The sequence below is a fragment of the Phaethon lepturus genome, unplaced genomic scaffold (assembly GCF_000687285.1).
Source record: "Phaethon lepturus isolate BGI_N335 unplaced genomic scaffold, ASM68728v1 scaffold55182, whole genome shotgun sequence".
Lineage (NCBI taxonomy): Eukaryota > Metazoa > Chordata > Aves > Phaethontiformes > Phaethontidae > Phaethon > Phaethon lepturus.
Window position 1 is genome coordinate 26,394 of NW_010523728.1, and position 22,262 is coordinate 48,655.

The 22,262-nt window shown below is 36.7% G+C and overlaps 1 protein-coding gene across 1 annotated transcript in view; it reads left to right on the top strand.

The window, feature by feature from the left end:
* NF1 (neurofibromin 1) overlaps positions 1–22,262 on the top strand; it is a 90,471-nt gene that overhangs the window by 26,184 nt on the left and 42,025 nt on the right. The window contains exons 15-36 of the mRNA XM_010282181.1: positions 196–275; positions 1,635–1,758; positions 3,111–3,254; positions 3,979–4,225; positions 4,554–4,627; positions 4,738–4,821; positions 5,435–5,875; positions 6,295–6,434; positions 6,984–7,106; positions 7,512–7,595; positions 8,231–8,347; positions 8,903–9,084; positions 9,190–9,401; positions 10,040–10,201; positions 11,237–11,340; positions 12,265–12,400; positions 16,990–17,052; positions 19,026–19,184; positions 20,036–20,133; positions 20,275–20,421; positions 20,811–20,957; positions 21,299–21,409. Of these exons, the coding sequence (XP_010280483.1) occupies positions 196–275; positions 1,635–1,758; positions 3,111–3,254; positions 3,979–4,225; positions 4,554–4,627; positions 4,738–4,821; positions 5,435–5,875; positions 6,295–6,434; positions 6,984–7,106; positions 7,512–7,595; positions 8,231–8,347; positions 8,903–9,084; positions 9,190–9,401; positions 10,040–10,201; positions 11,237–11,340; positions 12,265–12,400; positions 16,990–17,052; positions 19,026–19,184; positions 20,036–20,133; positions 20,275–20,421; positions 20,811–20,957; positions 21,299–21,409 (3,179 nt within the window). The remainder of the gene's footprint in view (positions 1–195; positions 276–1,634; positions 1,759–3,110; positions 3,255–3,978; positions 4,226–4,553; positions 4,628–4,737; positions 4,822–5,434; positions 5,876–6,294; positions 6,435–6,983; positions 7,107–7,511; positions 7,596–8,230; positions 8,348–8,902; positions 9,085–9,189; positions 9,402–10,039; positions 10,202–11,236; positions 11,341–12,264; positions 12,401–16,989; positions 17,053–19,025; positions 19,185–20,035; positions 20,134–20,274; positions 20,422–20,810; positions 20,958–21,298; positions 21,410–22,262) is intronic.

A 22,262-nucleotide genomic window follows, 5' to 3' on the forward strand; every position in this document is an offset into this window, starting at 1 on the left:
TATGTAATAAAGCCTAAATACTTTTGACATAGACTAACAGTGAACTCTTGTTCTTCTATATGAAATGCCTTTTATATCTTTTGATGTTTTAAAAACAATGCAGTTAATATGTGATTGCACCTATTTCTCTGCCTATGCTGATGTACTTTGTAAATTTGTGCCTTTAAGCAAAACTCTACTTTGTTTTGAATTTAGGCCTTGCTAGTTCTTCACCAGTTAGACAGCATTGACTTGTGGAATCCTGATGCACCTATTGAAACATTCTGGGAAATTAGGTATGTAAGTTAATTTTTGTAAATTAGAGAAGTAGCTGTTTTGATTTGTCTTCTCTTTTGAAATAGCTGTGAATGTTTTGGGAAACCTATGCAACATCGTTATGAATCTGCAGTCAAAATTATGACTTGTATTCATGAAAACATTTTATCTTCCTTATACTACATGAACTTAACAAAAATATAACAAACCTTTTGCTAGCTTTCTTGATGACTCTCTTTGGCCTGATGTTAAGGTGTAGAAATGATTATTAGTTTGAAAAGTTAGAGGCTTTTCCACCTCATTCAAATGTTTATGACTTGTTTAAATTCTGTTTTGCTTTTGGGGGGCTGAGGGAGGGCAATATTAAGCAATTCTAGGAGCGTGGATTTGTTAATCTTGACTCTGAAGCCCTCACCTAAAGAAGGTAGTAGTTTGCCCTGACTTTTGTCTTTCCTGTGTATTTAAAAAATTTTTATTCATTGAAGTCATCTTGCTTTTTATAACTTCACAGCAGCTGTTTTGGTTGATTTCTTGGAGAATATTAAGGGAAATGATGTTCGAAAAAAGTCAGAATTACACAAAATGCGAAACAAAAAAATAGGAATCTGTAAACTCGGATTTCTAAGAAGTGCATGAGCTAAACAATTTTAAAATGAAATATTTGGTGATCTAATCTGAATTTGGTGTGGGTGTTTGTTTTAGAAGAAAGGGAACAACAGTCTAGGAGGAACATTCTTACCAGCATCAGCAAATCGGCCTGCGTGACTGCTTAATATGGCTCAAGGGGCTTCTATGCGATAGGTTTGGGGCTGAGCCCTACCTAGATGGGCAATAACTGAAACTCATTACTGTAATTTCTAGTAGTAGAAATGAGTCTGTGGTCTGTTTGGGCTGGGGGAAAAACCCATTAAAATTGACACTAATTTGGACCCTTTGGCAGTTTTAACAGAGAGTTTGAGGCCTGAATGGATATGAAGAAGGAACATCCCTAGATGTGTTCCTTCCAGAACAGAGTTGAGACACGTTATCAGAGCAGTGTAGGTAAACTTGTACTGCCACTGTCTGTGCTGTATCTGTTCTGTGGATAAATGGAGGACTTCTGAATCGACAGCCCTGGAGTCCGGACTTCTAACAAGTACCCAAATTGCTTAACTTCCTCTAGGGAACTAAAAAAGCCAGCTGGGCGGTGGGAAGGGTCAGAGGGGAGCTTGTCATTTAATGTACACACCTATATTATATCTATTATACATTTTAAAAGATGATGCTAGTATATATATAGGATATTCGTGCTAATTGCTGATTTCATGTGAAATGTTGTAGTATCTTCAAAGTTTTGTTACTAGATTATAAAGCTAATGCTGAATTTCATTTTGCTGCAGTTCACAAATGCTTTTTTATATCTGCAAGAAACTAACTAGTCATCAGATGCTCAGCAGTACGGAAATCCTCAAGTGGCTGCGGGAGATTCTCATCTGTAGGAATAAATTTCTTCTAAAAAACAAAGTAAGTAAATGTTAACATTTACCTGTTAGGATCATTAAAATTAATTGCTGTCTGCTTTCTCACTCCCTGTATTTACCAGGTTATTTTTATGATTGGAAGAGATCTAATAGCTACACTTACACTGTTTTCTGATTCCCTCTCTGCTGAGAGATGGTGCTTTGTGAGGCACCCTTGATTAGAATTGTTAACTGAAGTTAGATTTAGGATTTTTTTTTTTTTTTTTTTTTACTTTAGCTACACAGGTTGTCTTACTTGCCTGGAAAATGTGTGTTTCGCAGAAACCTGGTGCCTGATACCTATTTACCTAATACAAAGGGAAGTAGTCCGCAAGGTGAGGGAATGTTAGTTATGATAAAATATATTTCTTCATGGGTGAAATAAAAATTTCTCTTTGGACCTCATGTTCATGTGAGTCCTAGGATTCTGACTTGCTTCTTTCTGATAATCTCAAGAGACTTTTTCCAAACCAAACACATGTTGTAATGCTATACTTGCTAGAATTAAAACCAGACTTGCTATATTACTTTTTTAAATTAAAAATTTACTAGAAAAAATTGAAGGGTTTATATTTTTTCTATCTGATCTGAAAATAGCTGTGCTAACATGAGAAGGATGCTCTTTTATGTGTAGTATATAGCATGCTTAGAAAGTCCTCTTTCACCAAGAGGATTTTTACCTTTAAATGACTTTTTTCTTTTCTTCTCTTTTCAACTTTGGTAGCTCTGTTACTGATGGACAGTACTTTTTGTCTGTGTTGATGCTGAGTCGTAGGCTTTTTCCTTTGGTATATCCAGTTTAACATATATTTGTAAAATATAATCTCACATACTGTATCTGAAGACCTTAGGCATTCTGGCTTTCTGTGAATTCAGGAAGACTTTTACATTTGGCGTCTAGGTTAAGAAGTAATTTGTTGTTTTTAAAAATCTCTTTCCTCTTAGTGCTTAGAGGATGTTCATTAATATCAGGATCAGAAAAAAATAATGTTAGAGCTCTGCTTCACAATCTCAGTTCCTGCTTTTCTGAGCTAATATAAAATGTATAGAATAAAATGTGCAGTACTGCTGAGCTTGGCTTCTTTAGACTTAATTACATCTAAAATATAATTGTATTTACATATGATTCTATGATTCTGTTCTGTGCACTAAAACCAATAATCCTATAGGAGTCTCTCAATAATTTCTTAAGGGGAAATATCATTCTAAGATACTGTTAATCTGGGTAACCTTATAAAGCCCTGAGAGCACCAGTGTGAAAAGTACTGTGTAAACGTTGAAGAGCTTTATACATTCCTGAAATCTATCCTTTTTAAAAAATAAGTTAATTTATTATTTTTCTTTCCTCCCTTATAGCAATCAGATAGGAGCTCCTGCCACTTTCTCTTCCTTTATGATGTCTCTGGAGGTGGAACTAGTCAAATTTCTCTTGACCATGAAGAGATGATACGCTGTGCTCCAGGAGCTACCCTCAGGAAAGGGAAAGGGAATTCTTCCTTGGTAAGTAATATGTGATAATAATTCTTTTTAACACTTGGGGAGAAAAACCTGGGTGCAAGTAGAAATTAAATTACTTTGAGTGTAATTTTTAAAATTAAAATTAATTATGTCTGAGGAGGAAAAGACATCTGTATCCTATATAGTGTATCTATCTAATATGTTGGTTAATAATGATGTTTCAGACTTTCTAAAGTCACACCTTTTTCAAGTCAAAATGTTGGTGAATATTTTTTTTCTAGGATTGCACATAGCATCCCTACACACTAGTCTATTGTTAATAAATCGGAAATCTCACATTTTGAAGTATTGCATGCAGTTTGAATGTACTATGAAGGATCATAAAATCAAGCGCTTTAGTAAGGTATATCCTCTGACAGACAAGATTCTCAAGCCTGGTTTTACTAGTGGTTCTAGCTGCAGAAAAAAAATTAAGAGGGTATGTAGAACATCTTTTATGAGCCAAATAACTCATTTTGTGTTCTAATGTACACTTTTTTAGTATCAATGAGGTTTTCCTAAGCACATGGTTATCCTTATGAAAGCAGCAGGTTCTTAGCCACTGTGCTCATGCAACAGCATGTAAGATCTCTGACCTTGTTTAGGATTGCTTATTCCTCCTGGAATAAAAGCAGTTTTAAAGAACAATTTGGATAAGGCTGAATTTTAATAAAATTGCCATATACATAAGCAATATTAGCAAGTTCAGAATTCTCTGTTTCCCAAGGAAAGTACAGCAGGATGCAGCGGAACACCGATTTGCCGCCAAGCTCAAACAAAATTGGAAGTTGCCTTATACATGTTTTTGTGGAGCCCGGATATTGAGGCAGTCCTTGTTGCAATGTCCTGTTTCCGTCACCTCTGTGAGGAAGCAGATATCAGATGTGGAGTAGATGAAGTCTCGGTGCATAATTTTTTGCCAAACTACAATACTTTCATGGAGTTTGCATCTGTTAGCAATATGATGTCAACAGGTAAGAATCATGAATCTGTAGAATACCTTTCTACCTGTATAATAAGACTATTATTTGTGTTCGAGTTTTGTAAACAGGTTGAGATTCTTGATTTGATTGCTACTCCTCCTTTCGCTGAAATACCTTAGTTATCAGAACTGCTAGAAAGTGCAGAGAATTTGGGTGACTGAGTGTATGAGGATTTTAAAGTGTAACAAGGAGAATCCTTTTCTAAACACTTTAAGGGGATATGTTCCTCTGTTAATTTAATAATTACTTTCAAAGATCTCATATTTGATGTAGGTGGGTTTTCAAAAAACTTGGTTAACTGTTCTGTGCCCCTTTGTAGGGAGAGCAGCTCTTCAGAAAAGAGTGATGGCGTTATTAAGACGCATTGAACATCCAACTGCAGGCAACACAGAGGTAAATTTTCTTCTGAATTCATATACTCTTGTACGCATATTTTTTTGAAAACAGAAAATACCGTTGCAACAAGTAGTTTTGAAGTTAAATCTTGATATATCTTATTTTAGGCCTGGGAGGATACACATGCAAAATGGGAACAAGCTACAAAACTAATCCTTAACTATCCAAAGACCAAAATGGAAGACGGGCAGGTGACTATTAATTTTTCCACAGGTTCAACCCTTAGAAATTCAAAATAACTATTTAAGCTTATTTATTTTACGAAATTGAATTTTAATCTAGAAAATTAGTTTTGCGGGCAGACTTAAGTGCTGTGAAAGTATTCCAGAAAAATAATGGTAATCAGTTGTCTGTCATGCTTGCTAAGAGGCCAAGAAGTAATTTGACTTAAATTGCTGCAAGGGACATGGAGGCTGAGCTTAAAAATTAAAAAGAAATTGAAAAAATAGTGAAAACTGTGGAATACTGCTAGAGGAATTATTAAATCCCTTTAACTGGAAGTTCTTAAACAAGCCGCTGGCTAACAGGAGTTAAATATGCTTTATCCTGGTGCAGAGCAGGGAATTGACCAGGCAAGCCCTTGCAGCCCTTCTAGCCTTGCTTTTTCAACTTCTGTAGAAACAGTGCCTCTGGATAGATTTCTGTTCACAGAATCGCAATAAACTATAAAAGGCGAATCTTAGACAATTCTTGAGACTGGAATTGTAAACGGCAGGATTTGTTACAAAATGCTTTAAAGTTCTGATCTCTCTCCACTAGTTACGTTTAATTGAAGAGATTTCATCTTCAGCCATTCTTTTTCAGGTTACCGAGAGTCTTCATAAGACAATTGTTAAGAGACGAATGTCACATGTTAGTGGGGGAGGCTCCATAGATTTGTCTGACACAGATTCTCTTCAGGAGTGGATCAACATGACAGGGTTCTTATGTGCCCTTGGAGGAGTGTGCCTACAGCATCGTAGCAATGCGGGATTAGCAACCTACAGTCCACCTATGGGCCCTGTCAATGAGCGTAAGGGGTCCATGATATCTATGGTGTCCACTGAGGGAAATGCAGAGACTCCTGTTAGCAAATTCATCGATCGATTATTGACTCTGATGGTCTGTAACCATGAGAAAGTGGGACTTCAGATACGGACTAATATTAAAGATCTGGTGGGTTTGGAGTTGAGTCCAGCACTTTATCCAATGCTATTTAACAAATTGAAGAATACCATCAGCAAGTTTTTTGATTCTCAAGGACAGGTAAAGTGTTGATATATTCCTTCACATTTGTGTCTTCATAAAAAGCATCTGTTTTGTCTTTCATATAGGTAATTGAAATTGATACCTGTTCGTGTGTCGTACAAAAAAACTGCAAGCATTGTGGTTTTATTTGACAACGTGCATTAATAATTACTGTATTTATGATTCCAGGCTATATTTAACATGAAGTAATTGAAAACGTTCTTGAATTCTTAGTGAACTCTGAGTACCAGAATCTGTGAGAATGTTCTCAGAATCGTTATGGCTGGTAGTGTTGAGATTTCAGTCTTGACATACATTGAAATTCTTTTGGCTAGGTGATACTAGAAAAAATGCTTGTCCATTAGATTTTTGAAATGCTGCAGTATATTTGATAAATAGTATGTAAAGAATTAAGACCACCAGTTTTCTTCCTGTAGGTTTTGTTAACTGAGACCAACACGCAATTTGTAGAGCAAACCATTGCTATAATGAAGAATTTGCTTGACAATCATACAGAAGGGAGTTCAGAACACCTTGGACAAGCTAGTATTGAGACAATGATGCTAAATCTGGTTAGGTAAGAAATCCTGTTGACCTTCCTATACAAAGTAATATGTTTAAGAAGTGAGGTAAACTCTCCTAGTTTATATCTTTTCTGCTTGCATCTGTGGAGAAACAGCAGCTGATTTTCTGATCCTCATTGGTACGGTTCTCACAACTTCAGTAATTGTGGAGATAATTTATATGTAGCATAAAGTATGCTGATGGGGGGCGACTTTTTTAAAAAACTAAATCGTTCTGTTGCTTGGCCTTATTCTTATATGCATTCCTGTTTTCTTTTCTGTACAGTGGTGTTAGTGGTTGAAAAATTAGCTGAAGGGCAAATTTCTGTTCAGTTTTGTCGTAACAGAAAACTTCTTTGGCCAGAAGAAATCTGGTGCTGATCTTCAGCTGATATAGGGGCTGGCTTGCTCACTTGGAAAATAAAGTAGCCCAAATACTTGCTAACCCATTATGCAAGTCTGCTGGGTCAGCCAGTGTGTGGGTTCTAGCATGGAGCTGAAAAGATGTGTCAGACGTTTGGGCCTTGTAGTATGAGCTATTTAATCAATCTTTTTTTCTTCAGGTATGTGCGTGTGCTTGGAAATTTGGTACACGCAATTCAAATAAAAACTAAGCTGTGTCAGTTAGTAGAAGTAATGATGGAGAGGAGAGATGACCTTTCATTTTGCCAAGAAATGAAATTTAGGTAAGTATTGCATTCTGTAACTTCTAGAATGGTGTAATGTGGAAAAGTGTAATTTTGTTTGGCTACATTTTTAAAAAAATAAACCAAAAGCTGACTCCCACCAGTATTCCTGTTACAGGGATAGTACTCCTATCTTTGTCTTCAGAATAATTTAGAGCCTGGTGCTGCATTAAAATTTTTTGATAGTGGGGATACTAAACACATGTAAAAATTTTGTGTGTGATACAGACTGGAGTATTACTTGGTATAATAAAATTTGTTCAGTTCCTCTTCAGTGTGTGGTGGTTCAAACAGTTCTTACGTTGAATTTGTAATAATTAAGAATCATGCCAACAGTAGTGTGTTTGGGGAAGGGTTGTTAAAAACAAAAAAACAAAGCTAAAGCGATATATCTATGTGTAACAGGAACAAAATGGTGGAATATCTGACAGACTGGGTTATGGGAACATCTAATCAAGCAACAGATGAAGATGTGAAATGCTTGACAAGGTAAGAAAGAATACTATTATACTGTTGCTAACAGTGTACCAGGTGGCATTTTGATATCCACAGATGAGCTGGCTTGTGTGGACTTCTTTAGTGGTAGTAATTTTAAGAAAAAGACAAAAAAATTGAAACTTAAGTTTTGGTGAGCAACAACAGAATTATATTTAATACATAGCTTTAACTAACATGCCTCTTGAGGTGTTTGGTGGGTGTATTTTGGTTTGGTTTTTTTAATCTACTGAATTTATTTAATTCCTTTTAATACATTTTCTGATTTAGCATTAGGATTGACCATTTTATTTGCTAGAGCTATATCTTCATATGATGCATTCTGAAGAGTAAAATTATCAAACATTATATTGTTGAATTTATACTTAACTGTTTTTTTAGTGACAAATTTGGTTTGCAGTTGTTGTCCTTACTAGATGTATTGCTTGCACCTGTATCACAATGTCAGAGCTTTTTTCCTGATGGACAGAACTTTACTAGAGTAACTTTTTAAAAAAAAAATATTCTTTTCACCTGCAGTTAGATGTCTAAGGAAAAGGGATGTGGTACTGCATGGGAAAATTATGAAGAGGAAGGAGAGACTAATTCTGCTGAATTGATTCACAGCTTCTTAAAACTTTATTTTTCAGAGATTTGGACCAAGCGAGTATGGAAGCAGTAGTCTCTCTTCTTGCGGGGCTTCCACTACAGCCTGAAGAAGGAGATGGTGTTGAGTTGATGGAAGCAAAATCTCAGCTATTTCTTAAGTAAATAGTGACTTGTAGCTATTTTTCTATACAATGACTCTAGATGCACCATGTGACTTCTATCACAAACTATGTTTTTTCTTCTAGCAGAAATTAATTATCCAAACAGAAGTTACTTCTTACTCATCCCATTTCACAAATCTCTACCTCCTAGGTTTATGGAAACACTTTAACTTAGAAAATAACTGCAAAATTTGGCTTTGTTTCTGCTTAATGCAGGTGTATGTTTAATTAATGGGAGTGATTAGCTTGCTTTGATACTGTATTTTTATCCATCAAACTTAAAATCTCTTTCAAGACAGCTGTTTGTAAAGGCACACCCGTGAAATTCACTTGCTTGGTTTGAGACAATTTGCATACAGATTTTAGGACAGTGCTTTCCGGTTGTTACAACACATTTAAAATTTTGGACTGTGCTACAAGAAAGATTACTGGGGGCAGTTACGAGATTTTTTGGGAGGCTGATTGTCTGTTTGCTACTCTGTGCAAATCTTTTCAGATGGTTGCCTTTGCAGACTCCGTTTTACTTACGCAAGTCTCTTTCATTTCCTGTAGATATTTCACGCTGTTTATGAACCTTCTAAATGACTGCAGCGAAGTTGAAGATGAAAGCGCACAAACAGGTGGCAGGAAACGCGGAATGTCTCGAAGGCTGGCTTCGCTGCGGCACTGCACTGTTCTTGCTATGTCAAATTTACTCAATGCAAATGTGGACAGTGGTCTTATGCACTCAATAGGTAAAGTAGTTAGAGTTAACTGTGCATAAATGAATACGTAATGAAGACATTGGTATTTAATTTATTTTTACATCTTCCTTAGTAGTTCTGGGTTTTTTTAATCAGGCTTGGGCTATCATAAAGACCTCCAAACAAGAGCTACGTTTATGGAAGTCCTCACCAAAATTCTGCAGCAGGGAACAGAATTTGATACGTTAGCAGAAACAGTGCTAGCAGATCGGTTTGAGAGATTGGTGGAGTTGGTTACAATGATGGGTGATCAGGGGGAGCTTCCTATTGCTATGGCTTTAGCCAATGTGGTGCCTTGTTCTCAGTGGGTAAGTTGATTCATGCATTTTATTTCCTACATTTTTGAAAATACTAAGTTTTGAAATAAAAATTAGTGCAAACATTAAGGGTGTAATAAAAGTCTGCTAAAGAGAGATTAGACCTACCGTTCGTGCTGGCTCGCCTTTCTTAGTATAGTCTCGAAAATTGTACTGAATCTAATTGCCAGACATCTTGATTATAAATGGCATTTTTATACTAAATTTTTAGTTAATGTCTAAGAATATTTTTATATGCAGTTATTGTGATAAATGCATCTGTTTGGGCTGGTTATTTATGACAGATTGTGCCGTAATGCAGACAAACAGAACTAACTGTATTTGCTCCTCTAGATTCTAGCAAGATGAATTGGGCTTTGTTATTCAGCAGAATAACTGCTTATCTATCTGGACTAACGATTATGAATTTGTATGACTGGATATCATGAGGCAGATTTTTAGACAAGCAATAGCACAGGAAAGATGTAAAGAGAGATTGTGTATGCTTAATTTGATATTTACGTGTGAGACTCCATAGCAAATTTAAAGCATTAGTACAAACTGCTTGGTGTTTTTTTTCATAATTCTTTTTTTTTGTACTTGCTTTGGCTTACTGCTAGTCAGATTAACATTTCATTGCTTCTTTTAAGGATGAGCTAGCTCGTGTCCTGGTCACACTCTTTGATTCCCGGCACTTGCTCTACCAGCTACTCTGGAATATGTTTTCAAAGGAAGTTGAACTAGCAGATTCCATGCAGACACTCTTCCGAGGAAACAGCTTAGCCAGTAAAATAATGACTTTCTGTTTTAAGGTATATTTTCTATTCTTTCCCTCTGCTACGGATCACTTCAATAACAGGAGAAGTTTAGCGAAATACAAAACTCTACCAGTCTATGGTGTTAAGCATTTGAGTAACTGGATTAGAAGAAAATAGTACGGAGTTGCCTTTGGGTCTCAGTTTAAGTTAGTCTCAGCTTTCACATCTGTTAAGTTTAGGGAGTTTTGCTTTTAATGTTTTAATGTTTGAAGTAATTCTTCTTACGCTCAGGTCCAACTGAAAAATACAAATCCTCCTGGCACTAACCTTTTGCCAAGACTTCATGACTCAATCAGTTAGGCTTAAGCTTACAGTTAGCCCTCTTGAAAGTTTCCATGGCAAAAAATGTTTCATCTTGCCTCGTGTGTATATTCTGCATTGTAGAGAAGAAAACTGGTTGCAGTAACAAAAATGTTTGCAAGATTTGTAGATTTCAACAGAGATTACTAGTTATTACTAGTTACACTGTTAATATAACTTACTTGATACAAACAGCTAAATATTTCTAGAAGTTTTAGTTCTCTTAAAATCCTTTCCTAAATCATCTTCATAGTAGGGCTCTTGAAAATTCTGACTAGTTTAGTTATACAAGTGATTCTGGGGCTAGTACCAGTTTGAATGCTGTTCCTGATGGTCTTTTTGTAATGGGCAATTTCCAGATGGGGAGACAAACTCTGAGGTCTTGTTTATGCTTCCATTCAGTTTAAAAAGTTGTGTAGTACTATACAAACAGAGATGGGGTGTTGAGTCACTGTGCTCTGAGAAAAGATCCCATCTAGTTACTGTGGTTATTAAAGTGACCTATAGTTTTCTCTAAATTGGAAATTAATTAAAATACTTGTAGAAATTGATCACAGAGATGTTTCAGAAGTGAGACTATAATATAGAAACGCCAATTCTACAGAAATTTGGCTTATGCCAAAACATATCAAATGTTTTCAGGCTCTTTTAACACTTGCAGAATTTTGGAGTGTTCCTGTGGATTGCCATGTTAATCTGGCCACCTGTTCTCATTTTCTTTCTACACAGGTATATGGTGCTACATATTTGCAGAAGCTTTTGGAGCCGTTGTTAAGGACTGTGATCACATCCTCTGAATGGCAGCACGTTAGCTTTGAGGTGGATCCAACAAGGTTTGAGATTCAAGGGGGGAGCAAATGTATTGTAATTCATTGTCATTTGCTGTTCAAGTCAACTTATAGTCATTGTAAATATAATAGGTTTCCTTTCTTCCTTGTTGCAAATATTTTTCTCATACTTTCATACTTCTCCACTCCTCACTTTACCAGACACATTAATTGTACCTGCAATCCTTATACCGAGGGAGAATTGTACAGAGATGTCCAGCACAGCGAGATGAGTTTTTCTGCATGTCCTCTAAGCCCTGAGAGAGTAAGGAAGATAGAGAGCTCTTGCAGGACCTCTTCTCCTCTTTGCTTCTTCATACTTTTATGTAGGCCGCTAATGTGGGGATTTCCAGTAGTACCGGAAAGCATCTGATCTTAGCTTGGCAAGCTTTAGGTCATTGAATTAATTACAGAAGCAAGATGGAATTGCGTGCATGTTGTGTGCAATTTTTTGGCTTTGATTTTTCTTCTATCACTTCAAGACTTGGATTTAGTAGCTGTTGTTCTGTTGCTTTGGATTATCTCCAACTCTTAGAAAAACTTTATCTATTTGTCTTTTACGTAGCTCACCAAAAGACAGACCTTCTTTTTAATAGTTTAACTCTCAGATAACTGTGTCTACCTCAAAAATTTCTTTCAGAGAAACCCTCAAACTGATAATACTGTTACCAGTTGGAATTATGTATGCATGTCTCTCTATGAAATGGTGTGAGAGAATCCCGCTTACAGCTGTCTATTACTGAGTTTTAAATGACCTTTTATTTGTAACTTAAATGGTTTAAAATATTGATGGAAACTTTTGTGTAAAAGATCATAAATATTTCTGCAAGATTTCTATTTACCCTGTGAAATAAGGTTACTACCAAACATATGAGTACAGCTAGTATCATTTATTTGATTGCTGGTCATAGATTTATGGGTCTGTTTCAGGCTGGAGCCTACAGAAAGCCTTGAAGAGAACCAGCGGAGTCTCTTGCAAATGACAGAAAAGTTTTTTCATGCAATCATTAATTCTTCTTCGGAGTTCCCACCACAACTTCGCAGTGTGTGCCATTGTTTATACCAGGTATGCCTGCAATGGTTGCCTGCCCCTAAACTTTGGGTTTTGTTTTTATAATTCTAGCAATCTGGAGCTTGGTCCAGTAGTGTGTGCACAGTGAGTGTTTCTTGAAGACTGTTTTCAGCTGTTTGTTAAATAACAGGAATCTAAACGTAGGGACTGAACGGTGTTTTAAGACTTGGGTTGGCAATCAGGAGGTGACTAGATGGTATATTTTTTTTTTTAAGGATTTGAATCACAGCTAAGAACTCAGACCCCTAATAAGGCAGCAATAATCTGCTTTAGCATCTCTATGGGAGACTAAAGATTAACTAGGGAGGTCACAGTTTGATCAGTTTATCATATGGGCCATCTATAAGGAAGATAGAAAAGGGGAATATAAAAAAACCCAAAATGCTCCTGGGTTGAGAGAATGCAAAACTATGTTTTGAATATAGAAACAATGTTCTTGTTTGCTCTTTATACAGGGTCAGTTAAATCAGAAATAAAGTTAATTAATTATTTAAACGTCTTATGGATCACACCTTTGATAAACCTTAACTTTGTGAATAAACTAGCGACTGACTCTAGATAGTTTTCTTGGTGTAAAAATAGAGGCAATTTCTTCAAGAGCATTTTTCTCTGAAGTAAATTTTTCCCAAAATTGTCTATGAAATGCATTATTCAGATCATTGCTCCAGCAATATTATTTAGTTGTCCATTACAGGTGGGCACAAGCTTACCCACTCTGCCTTTGGTAGAAAAGCAGGTTAAAAGGGGTGTGAGGTGCTCATTAGAAAAAACCTGTATGGTCTTCAGTGGGACCACAGTAGTCACAAGTTGTAAATTTTAGAAACTGTGGATTGAAGCTGAGTATAATGGAAGGAAATAGATGTATAAAATGCTGTTGGCTGTATTTGGTAGAGAATTGTTTGTGGTTACATGTGCTTTCCTAAAGAAGATCACTTGTGGGTGAGGTCAAGACACTGCATCATTCAGGCTTTGTTCTGATCACGCTTGGTGTCCTGACTCGTCACGCTGTTCTGAAAGCAGGAGTCTCTAGGTTGCTGTGGACAGCTGTAAGGAAAGCCGTTGGCTTGTGCTGGGAAGGAGGTCCACTGGCCTGTAATTTGGTAAATAACATTATCCTTGGAACTGAGATGCTGCAGTTGCTGTCTTTTGAGGATGATAGGCTCTTGTATTTGAGAGGTAGATGACAACAGGAATACATTTTGGTCTACAGAGTAAAATACCTTCCATCTGCTATGGGCAACACAATTCCGATGGAGGTTCTGTTGTTCTGTTGCCTGTCAGAGGCCTGCAGTACGTTACTGTATGTATTGTGAAGGGCAGCTGTACTTCGATTAAATGACTGACCAAACATCTTGCAAACACAGAGTACTGAGAAATTCAGTAGGTAAATAGGAGGAATAGAACCTGGAGGAGACAGACAAATGTATTTATAGACCTCTTCTAATGAGGCAAATTACAGAGACTCCTAACTGTGGTTCAAACTTCAGTGCTGTCACACAAACCGTGGGAAGTTACCAAGCTGGGACCATCCACTTCTTGCTTGTTTCTGGTATCATTTATAAATGACGCTTAAAGAGAAGCGGCCTTCCCGCGTGGTGCACTGTCCTCTGTAGAGTAAGTTCCCCTATAGCGGTACCCTCCCGGCTGCCTCCCCTTCCAGTACTGGCGCTCCCCGGGCTCCGGCCCCGACTCCCGCTCCGTCCCGGTTCTGCGGCTCTCCACAGCAGAAATGTGGATAAGCATCTCCCAGTATGCTCTTTGTGTGTTTCTGATGGATTTAGCTGCTGCTAAAAATGCCAGCGGGGGATACACCTGCTGCCCTCCGGGCTCACAGGAAATGCAGTTTCCAGTCCTGTTGGAGGACTGTCGCAGAAGAGCTGTGCGTGGCAGAGATTTGAGCACTGGTCTCAGTGAAGTGGTCCGGGCGAGCTATTTTCGGCCTTTCAGCCACGCAGTCTGTATCTCAGGTCTCAAGTAAAGCAAAGAAAACTGATTTTCTGAGCTGCGCAAACAAATTATGAGTAATAAAAAAATTCTGCGCAATGTGGTCTAGTCATATTTTTACAGGGAATGCTGTATTAATAAATGCAACTGCTGCAGTTCTTAGAACTTGGAAGTGAGAAACAGTGAATTGCGTGTTGTGACTGTTGCGGATCTTGGGTTGTCATTGTGAGCTGTTGGAATGAATTAGGCGTGCAAACGATGTGCCTTTGTTTCTGCTCTAACAACTTGTATAAATGGCTTCTAAAGTCATCAGTTTTGTTTCTGACAGTGGTTGTACTCGGGTTGGCAGGGGTGTGTTTGGGGGTGGTTTCGGTTTGGTTTTTTGAATTGGGAAATGGGGCAGGCTGGTTTCCTGCAGGAGCGAATGCTCACAGTCTCACAGAGGTTGACTGGGAGTACATTTGAGCGTTAGTGAAAATGTCACACGCGACCTTGATTGTTGCTCCTGTTATTAGATGTTGCATTGTCCCACATCCTTTTCTAGCATTGCTTTTATGTGCTCTACTATGATGTATCAGATCTATTTCCATTTCAGTGATAAGTTGCTAGAAATTACTTCTATGCAAAACATTTTTAATTCCTACATGAATTGGAATTACTAAACCGTACTCACCAGTTGGCAGTGCCAGAGATTCTGCTGTGGAAGCGTTGTCAAGGCTACTGGCTATATTCTTGCCTTTACACTTTTTGGTAACAAGGGTAGTTTGTTCTTGAAAGAGATGATTTACAGGCAATTATATAGGTGGTATTAACTGATACTCAACCTCAACATTTACTATTTTAACTGTTTCTAATAACACACAGATTTGTGTACAAATGTTTGTTCGTCACAAATAGTGTAATAATTCATTCTGTACTTTCCAGAGAGTTTTGAAGAGTCTGGCCTTTATCTGAAAGAAAGCACAATTAAAATCTGAATTTTTGGGGGCATTAATCCGTTTTTATCCTAAGAACCAAATAAGTGATTTTTATAAGGTAACTTCATTTTTTATAAGGTGAATGTGTTTCATCCCAAGCAATAGCATAATACTAAATGAGACTGAACTTTGCGGTCTTTTTATGCTTTGAGTTTTAAAGTAAATCTGTGTGCAAAAAATACTCATCAGGTATGTTCTGTAAATGATTTGTAGCTAATTTTAATCAATGCAGCAACGTTATGGAAACGGTGTATTTAGTTGGATATTGGGGTCTACCCTGGCTGGTGTTTCTGTTACCAGAACAGAGCCCCGGCAAGTGTTTTCGTCTGGGAACTTCATATAACTAGTTGCTGTGGCAGATTCACGCTTGCTCATTTTCAGAATGAAATGGTGATGTCCAGGGGTGCTAATGTCGTCACGAGCAAGCCTGATCAAAGTCACTCATACAAAGAGGGGTGGAAATTCTTCGTGCTTTAAGTGCAACAGCTTGATGCATAGAGTATGTATATGACTGCTTCAGAATCTAACTGTAGAAATTACACAAAGCCAGAAATTTGGCAGAGGTGCCGTTGGCTAAATATTAATAGGTCCTGCACGAATTTGAACTATTTAAATTTAGCTTGGTTAGTAGAAAAGCTCTTACTGACTGTTTTTTATTGGTGGTTTTGTTTTTCGTGGTTTTTTGGGTGGTTTTTTTTTTTCTTTTTACTCTCTCACATCCTTAAGTTGTAGAAATTCTCTTCCAGTTCCAGCTTGTGTGGTACTCTAAAGATTATTGGAACGTTGGTGCGTGCATCCTCTCCAACTGCTGAGTATAGCTAGCTTTCCGTCGGTACAGCTCCGGGGGTTGCTTGCTGTGAGGCCTCTCAGGGATGCCGATTTACTGCTACGGCTAGTATGAAGGATGTAGCATTGAGATCCAAGACCAAAATTTACCTCTGTGCAGGGGAGCAGCGCACAAGGCCGCTGCGCTATAGCTTTGCTCAGACCCTGATGGGAAATACGAGAGAACGTGATGCTTCCTGGTGGGTCCCTTTGCGTATAACTGAAATGCAGAAATAAGCACAATCAAGTGGTATCTTGATTTGGAAATCTATAATAACTTAACGCAGACCCGCTGGCTTTTTCTTCCTCTTTCCGCAGAGTGTTTTATGGCAGTGCTTAGCTATTAAAGTAGTAATAACCATGATGATTCGCAGATCTAACTAAATTGAAGGACACACAGAGAAACATTGGGAAGATTTAAATCTCTAAATTTATGTTAAAAGTTAATATGTATTTCAAAGGTGTAACACTTTACTATTTTTACCACTAAAATTATTCGGGGATGGTGAAATACATTCGAAAGCTGAATATACCATTTAATGCCCAATATTGTATATCATGAGCACATTAATGTGGTTTGACTTTTAATCTAGCCAGAAATAGTAGAAATGATTGAAACGCAACATTTGCTTGTTTTGTATTTAGTGCTTTGTAAATAAGATGTAATAAAATTGTGGAATAAAAACTCCATCATCAGTCTTTAGTTTATATATTTCATTTTCTGTTGGTTATGTTTGTTACATTTTACTGTGTAATTTATGTACAAGTCAACATTGGTTTTTTGTTGCTGTATGTAGTTGGTGCTGTGACTTGTTTGTGCTCATCTCTGTTCTGTAGGCAACTTGCCACTCTCTACTGAATAAAGCTACCGTAAAAGAAAAAAAGGAAAACAAAAAATCAGTAAGTTTGGAGACCTTTTTATTAGCCATTTCTTTCAAAGCACAACAGAAATCTTTTGCTGTTTGTTCAAAACATCTTTACTTCAGTCTATTTGACCTCACTGTAAAATCATTCTACTAATTCTGGCACAAAATAGCTTTCATTTCGATTAACACTGGAATTAAGTTATATTTAAAATATTCTCTGTGTGCCTATTTGAGTAAACAAAAGACATTTTTAACATTACTGCTTAGTATTTAATACTCTGATTCTTCTACCCTTGCCACCATCTTCAAATTAAAAAAATGTGGAAGAAAAATATTTTTTTTTTGTTTTGGGGGAAATCTGAGTTTGTTTAGTTGTTTTTAACACTCTGTTTGATAACTTGACTTCAGCTTGCATCCTGGGAGAAGAACAATTAATATATATGGGTTACTGAAAAGAAAAGAGGCTTATATGACTTATTTCTGATGTATTTTCTTTTGTTTGCCTGTGACTAAGCAATAAAATTTAGCACTTGTTTTGATTTACTGAGAAAAGCACATTTCCCATTTTAAGTATCTTGCTGTGTTAAAGAGTTTAGATATGTATAATGTGGTAAGAGTGGTGTCATTAAAAGTTGAGACTTACCCTTTTCTTTGACAGTGACCTCAAAATATAAAGTATGAATAAAACAGAAGCAGAATGGAAATTTAGACTTTTATTAAATACTCCCTTATTTTTTGCTGTAACTGAGCAGAATAGTAATAATGTTTAAATGCAAAAATCTGTGTGCAAACTAGTATTTTACATGAAAATACTATGAGTAATTCCATCACAAGGTAACTGAATGAAGTTGGTACTGAACCAAAGTGATTCTTGATATATTATGTATGTACTAATGGCATTATCTGTTTTAAGCAGCATGATTTGAGATTGCACTAGTTATGTTTTGAAGTATTTTAGTAAAATGGGGTTTGTTTGGTTTTTATTTGTTTATAACAATACAATTTAAAATACGAAACTTGCTAATTTTATTCTGTGAAAAGGTAGAATCCGACTTGTTTTGATTAACCGTTGTTACTCATAAGAAAATACACATACAGGTACAGAATCTTTATAGAACCACATGTAGCATATTTAATGTCAAGGAGCTTTATCTTTAACTTTTCAAAGTCAAATGAAAGAGAAATGAAAGAGAATAGACTATCCTTTTAGTAATATGTAGTTGATTTCCTAAAAAGAAAGGAGATTTCTTTTTTCTTACAACATTTGCAGAATTTGTTTTTTTTCTAGATAGCAGGGAATGGTATTCTAAATCTGTAGTTCTTCTGGCAAATTCCTGCTAAGTGATTTTGAACAGTGTCTACATAGGCAGGGAAGTATACTGGCCACTCAGCTCTGGCTCATTCTGTCTTTCCTTCTTTGACAAATCTGAGATGCGATGGTTTGAAGAGTGTATCTACAAAAATCTCCTTCCCACAAATTTAAAATTACTCCTGAAACGTTACAGTGTACGTCTTATTGCTGGAGATGCTCTTGTGACCAATAGTGAAATTGCAAATACACAACTAAAAGACCCACTCATTTGAAAAGAATTAGCTGTATTTCCTGGGAAGACTTGCAGGCACCCAAGTGTGAACATACGGCATTTGCCTGCTCTGCTGTCGGTGGCAGGGTCCTGGAATTAAGTGGTCAGTAGTTCTGACATAGACCTTCCTAGCTTTGCCCAATAGCTATTGTAGCAATTTCACCCCAGCAAGAAAGTTTGTACGAAAGCTGAAGTAAAACTAGCTAGTGTCTGCTAGCCCCCTCGCCCCTTACTCGTTTCCCTCTCGTTCCTAATTGTCCTATGATGCAAGACCTGTCCTACTTAAGAGAGTCCTACTCAGATGTATTGAGCTTGATCGGCATGGAAAGAATGCTTAAAATTGGATTACCGTACAAGGCTTTTCTCAGCTTGCTTTCCCTTTTCTTTAATGCAAAAATATTCTTTATAATTCTCAACTTCATAGGTTGTTAGTCAGCGATTTCCTCAGAACAGCATCGGAGCAGTTGGGAGTGCAATGTTCCTACGGTTCATCAATCCTGCGATCGTCTCCCCTTACGAGGCAGGGATTTTAGATAAAAAGCCTCCACCAAGAATTGAACGGGGATTGAAACTGATGTCAAAGGTGAATCAGTAAATATTTTGATTTGGCCATATTCTGTGTTCTACCTGATTTAGTTTTGTTCTTTGGCTAGCGTTAGAGAATTTAGGTAGAATTGTAGTTTTTTGTAGCAACTGTCATGTTTGTTTAAAGTGCAGTTTCCATACGGTGTTTATACATCTTAACGTTAATGTTATAGCTCACAGCAGTGTAAGTACGGGGAACAGTCTGTATGGAAAAAAACCACTTTGCCAAAATTATGTGTAAGATAACAGAATGCCTTCTGGCTCTTCGCTTGAACTTCTAACCTCAGCTGAAAACAAAGAAACCAATGTTACTTTGACCACAGTGAGAATAATGGCAGCCAGATATTAAGTTCATATTAGTGCTAAAGAAGTGATTTTTCCGATCTTTAATCTCACTTGGTATTATTTCCTGTAAAACTAAAATGAAAAAAAAAGATTTAATGATGGCATACAGATTTTGAGGGCTGTGCGTATTACCAGTTTTAAATGTTGAGAAATTACAGGTTTCTTTAAATAGGCATATGCTGTTGCTTTTACATGTCTATATAATTTCCAGAAGAAATAGTTAACATTTAATAAGTGATGGTTTTGAAAGAGGATTTATTTTCCTGGTCTAAACCTGAATAAAGTTGATAAATAAGTGAAGTTGTTTTCTAGTATTCAAAAATATGTGAAGGAAAATATTTTGACAGTGAACATATTTTGGATTAGTTGACGTGTCGGCCTTTTTTTGTCTTGAGGTGTCGTATCAGGTCACAGTGAATATTTCCGACACTGAAGTTACACTGACTGTCACAACAGTTAATACATTAAACCTTTATGTATCTTTACCATCTTTTTATTATTTAGATACTTCAGAGTATTGCCAACCATGTCCTGTTTACAAAAGAAGAGCATATGCGGCCTTTTAATGATTTTGTAAAAAGCAATTTTGATGCAGCACGAAGGTAGGCCCTTTGAAAACTTGCTCAGGCTGTCTCATGCAAAGAGGGAGCGGAGAATGTTCTTAACAGCCCTTTAATGTACCCTGAGTCTACTTGGCAGATTTCCCTTACACACTTACGGTTATTACTGGTTTTGAACTCTAGGTTTTTCCTCGATATTGCATCGGATTGCCCAGCTAGCGACACTGTCAATCACAGCCTGTCTTTCATCAGTGACGGCAATGTGCTTGCTTTGCACCGGTTGCTGTGGAACAATCAGGAGAAGATTGGCCAGTACCTTTCCAGCAACAGGTAAGACTTCAGAAATGTTATGAAGAAGGGAGTTGTTGATGGGAAATGAATATTTGGAAATACTTTCAGATGCTTTTGTTGTTACTACTGAGAAGAATATTGTGGCTGAATAATCTTACACTTGGAGACTTTAGACTTACTGACAAGCCGTTATTGGGAACATGCCTAACTTGCTGCCCATCTTACTGCCAACCTTTTGTGCAAGTGTATAGTTGTCTTATCTTTTGTAAAAATTGTTCTATGTGTAACAAACACTTTTCTTATTTCTTTGTTGAACACTTTTTAATGTTAGAAAGTGCAGCCTGTTCAAGGTAAGGGAGGGTGGTGGGCAAAAACCCCAAAGGAATTGCTGAGTAAAGAAGGACTTTCAAGTAATATGCTGTTTCTAGGGACCACAAGGCTGTTGGAAGACGACCTTTTGACAAGATGGCTACTCTTCTGGCCTATCTGGGTCCTCCTGAGCACAAACCCGTGGCAGATACCCATTGGTCCAGTTTAAATCTCACTAGTTCCAAATTTGAAGAATTTATGACAAGGTAACGAGACTATCATGGAAGGGACACGCATTGTCAGTTTCTAGACTTGAGCACGTCAGGCAAATACAAGTAGTTAGTAAGACTCCAGCTTTTGTTTTGAAGGGGAGTTTAAAAAGCTGACTCTACATATACCTTTTAAGTTTCTGAGTAGATGTGAATTTCCAGAATTAAATTGAGAACTGGAGATGGCAGTAGTGTTTGTGATTTAACAAAGATTCAGGATTGTCTGAGCTTAATGCTTTTGTTTAAAGAAGCAAATAAAGAGGGTTTGGGTGGGTTTTGTGTTTTGTTTTGTTTTTAAAGCAGTTGTGAAAAGTTGATGTCAATGTACTGCTTTTTAGGCATCAGGTACATGAAAAAGAGGAGTTCAAAGCACTGAAAACGTTAAATATTTTCTACCAAGCTGGGACATCAAAAGCTGGCAATCCTGTTTTCTACTACATTGCTCGGCGGTAAGGAATCTTTCACCTTCCCTGTCTGAGATAAACATGTAAAATCAAAAGTGTATCAAGTGTATATTAGAAAGGGACACCAACTTTTGTAACAAACAAGAATCTGCAAATAGCTTATTTGTGAAATTTTGGTGACAGTATTTTTTGAGTTGTTTCCTAAATTCCTAAAACTCTCATAGTTTTTCCACCCAGGAGTATGTGAGTATCTGTGGAAAAATACATAAAATTTTAAATACATTTTATTAATTTTTTACTGTCTCAAGTAAACTACATCTACACCACATTACTGCTAACCCTTTATCAGTGATTTTAGCATCTTCGTTTTCTCAAGTATAAAATGAGTAACAAGCTAAAACATGGGATAAAATTTCTCACAACGGTCACTGTATCCTATTTTAAAGTCTTTAGAAGTTTCACACGTAGTCAAGACCATGATGTTGCTTCAGTTTCACCATTATGTGCTAAGTGACAATAATACCATGTTTTTGGAAATGATTGAGAACATTGGAAGTATCACTAAATTAATAAGAAAAGCAGACGTTGATATGTGAACTTTGCAGAAGACTCTGTTTTTCCAATAAGGCAAAATTTTGGAAGTTCTCTGTCTTCTGTACTGTGGAAGACAGTGATTCATAACAATGAGTAACACATGCTGCAGTAAGTCAGTTTATGGTCAACTAAGTCACAATTCTCTCTCTTAAAAAATAAAAATTAAAAAAAAAAGCTAGTAGTTTCATTAAAACTAATGTTTGCAGTCATAAAGCTGTAGCTAGAGTAAGAATATAACTGAAACTTGGTATTGCAAGCTAGTTATTAAGTAACTGCATTATAAAATGCACGGAGGATAGCATGT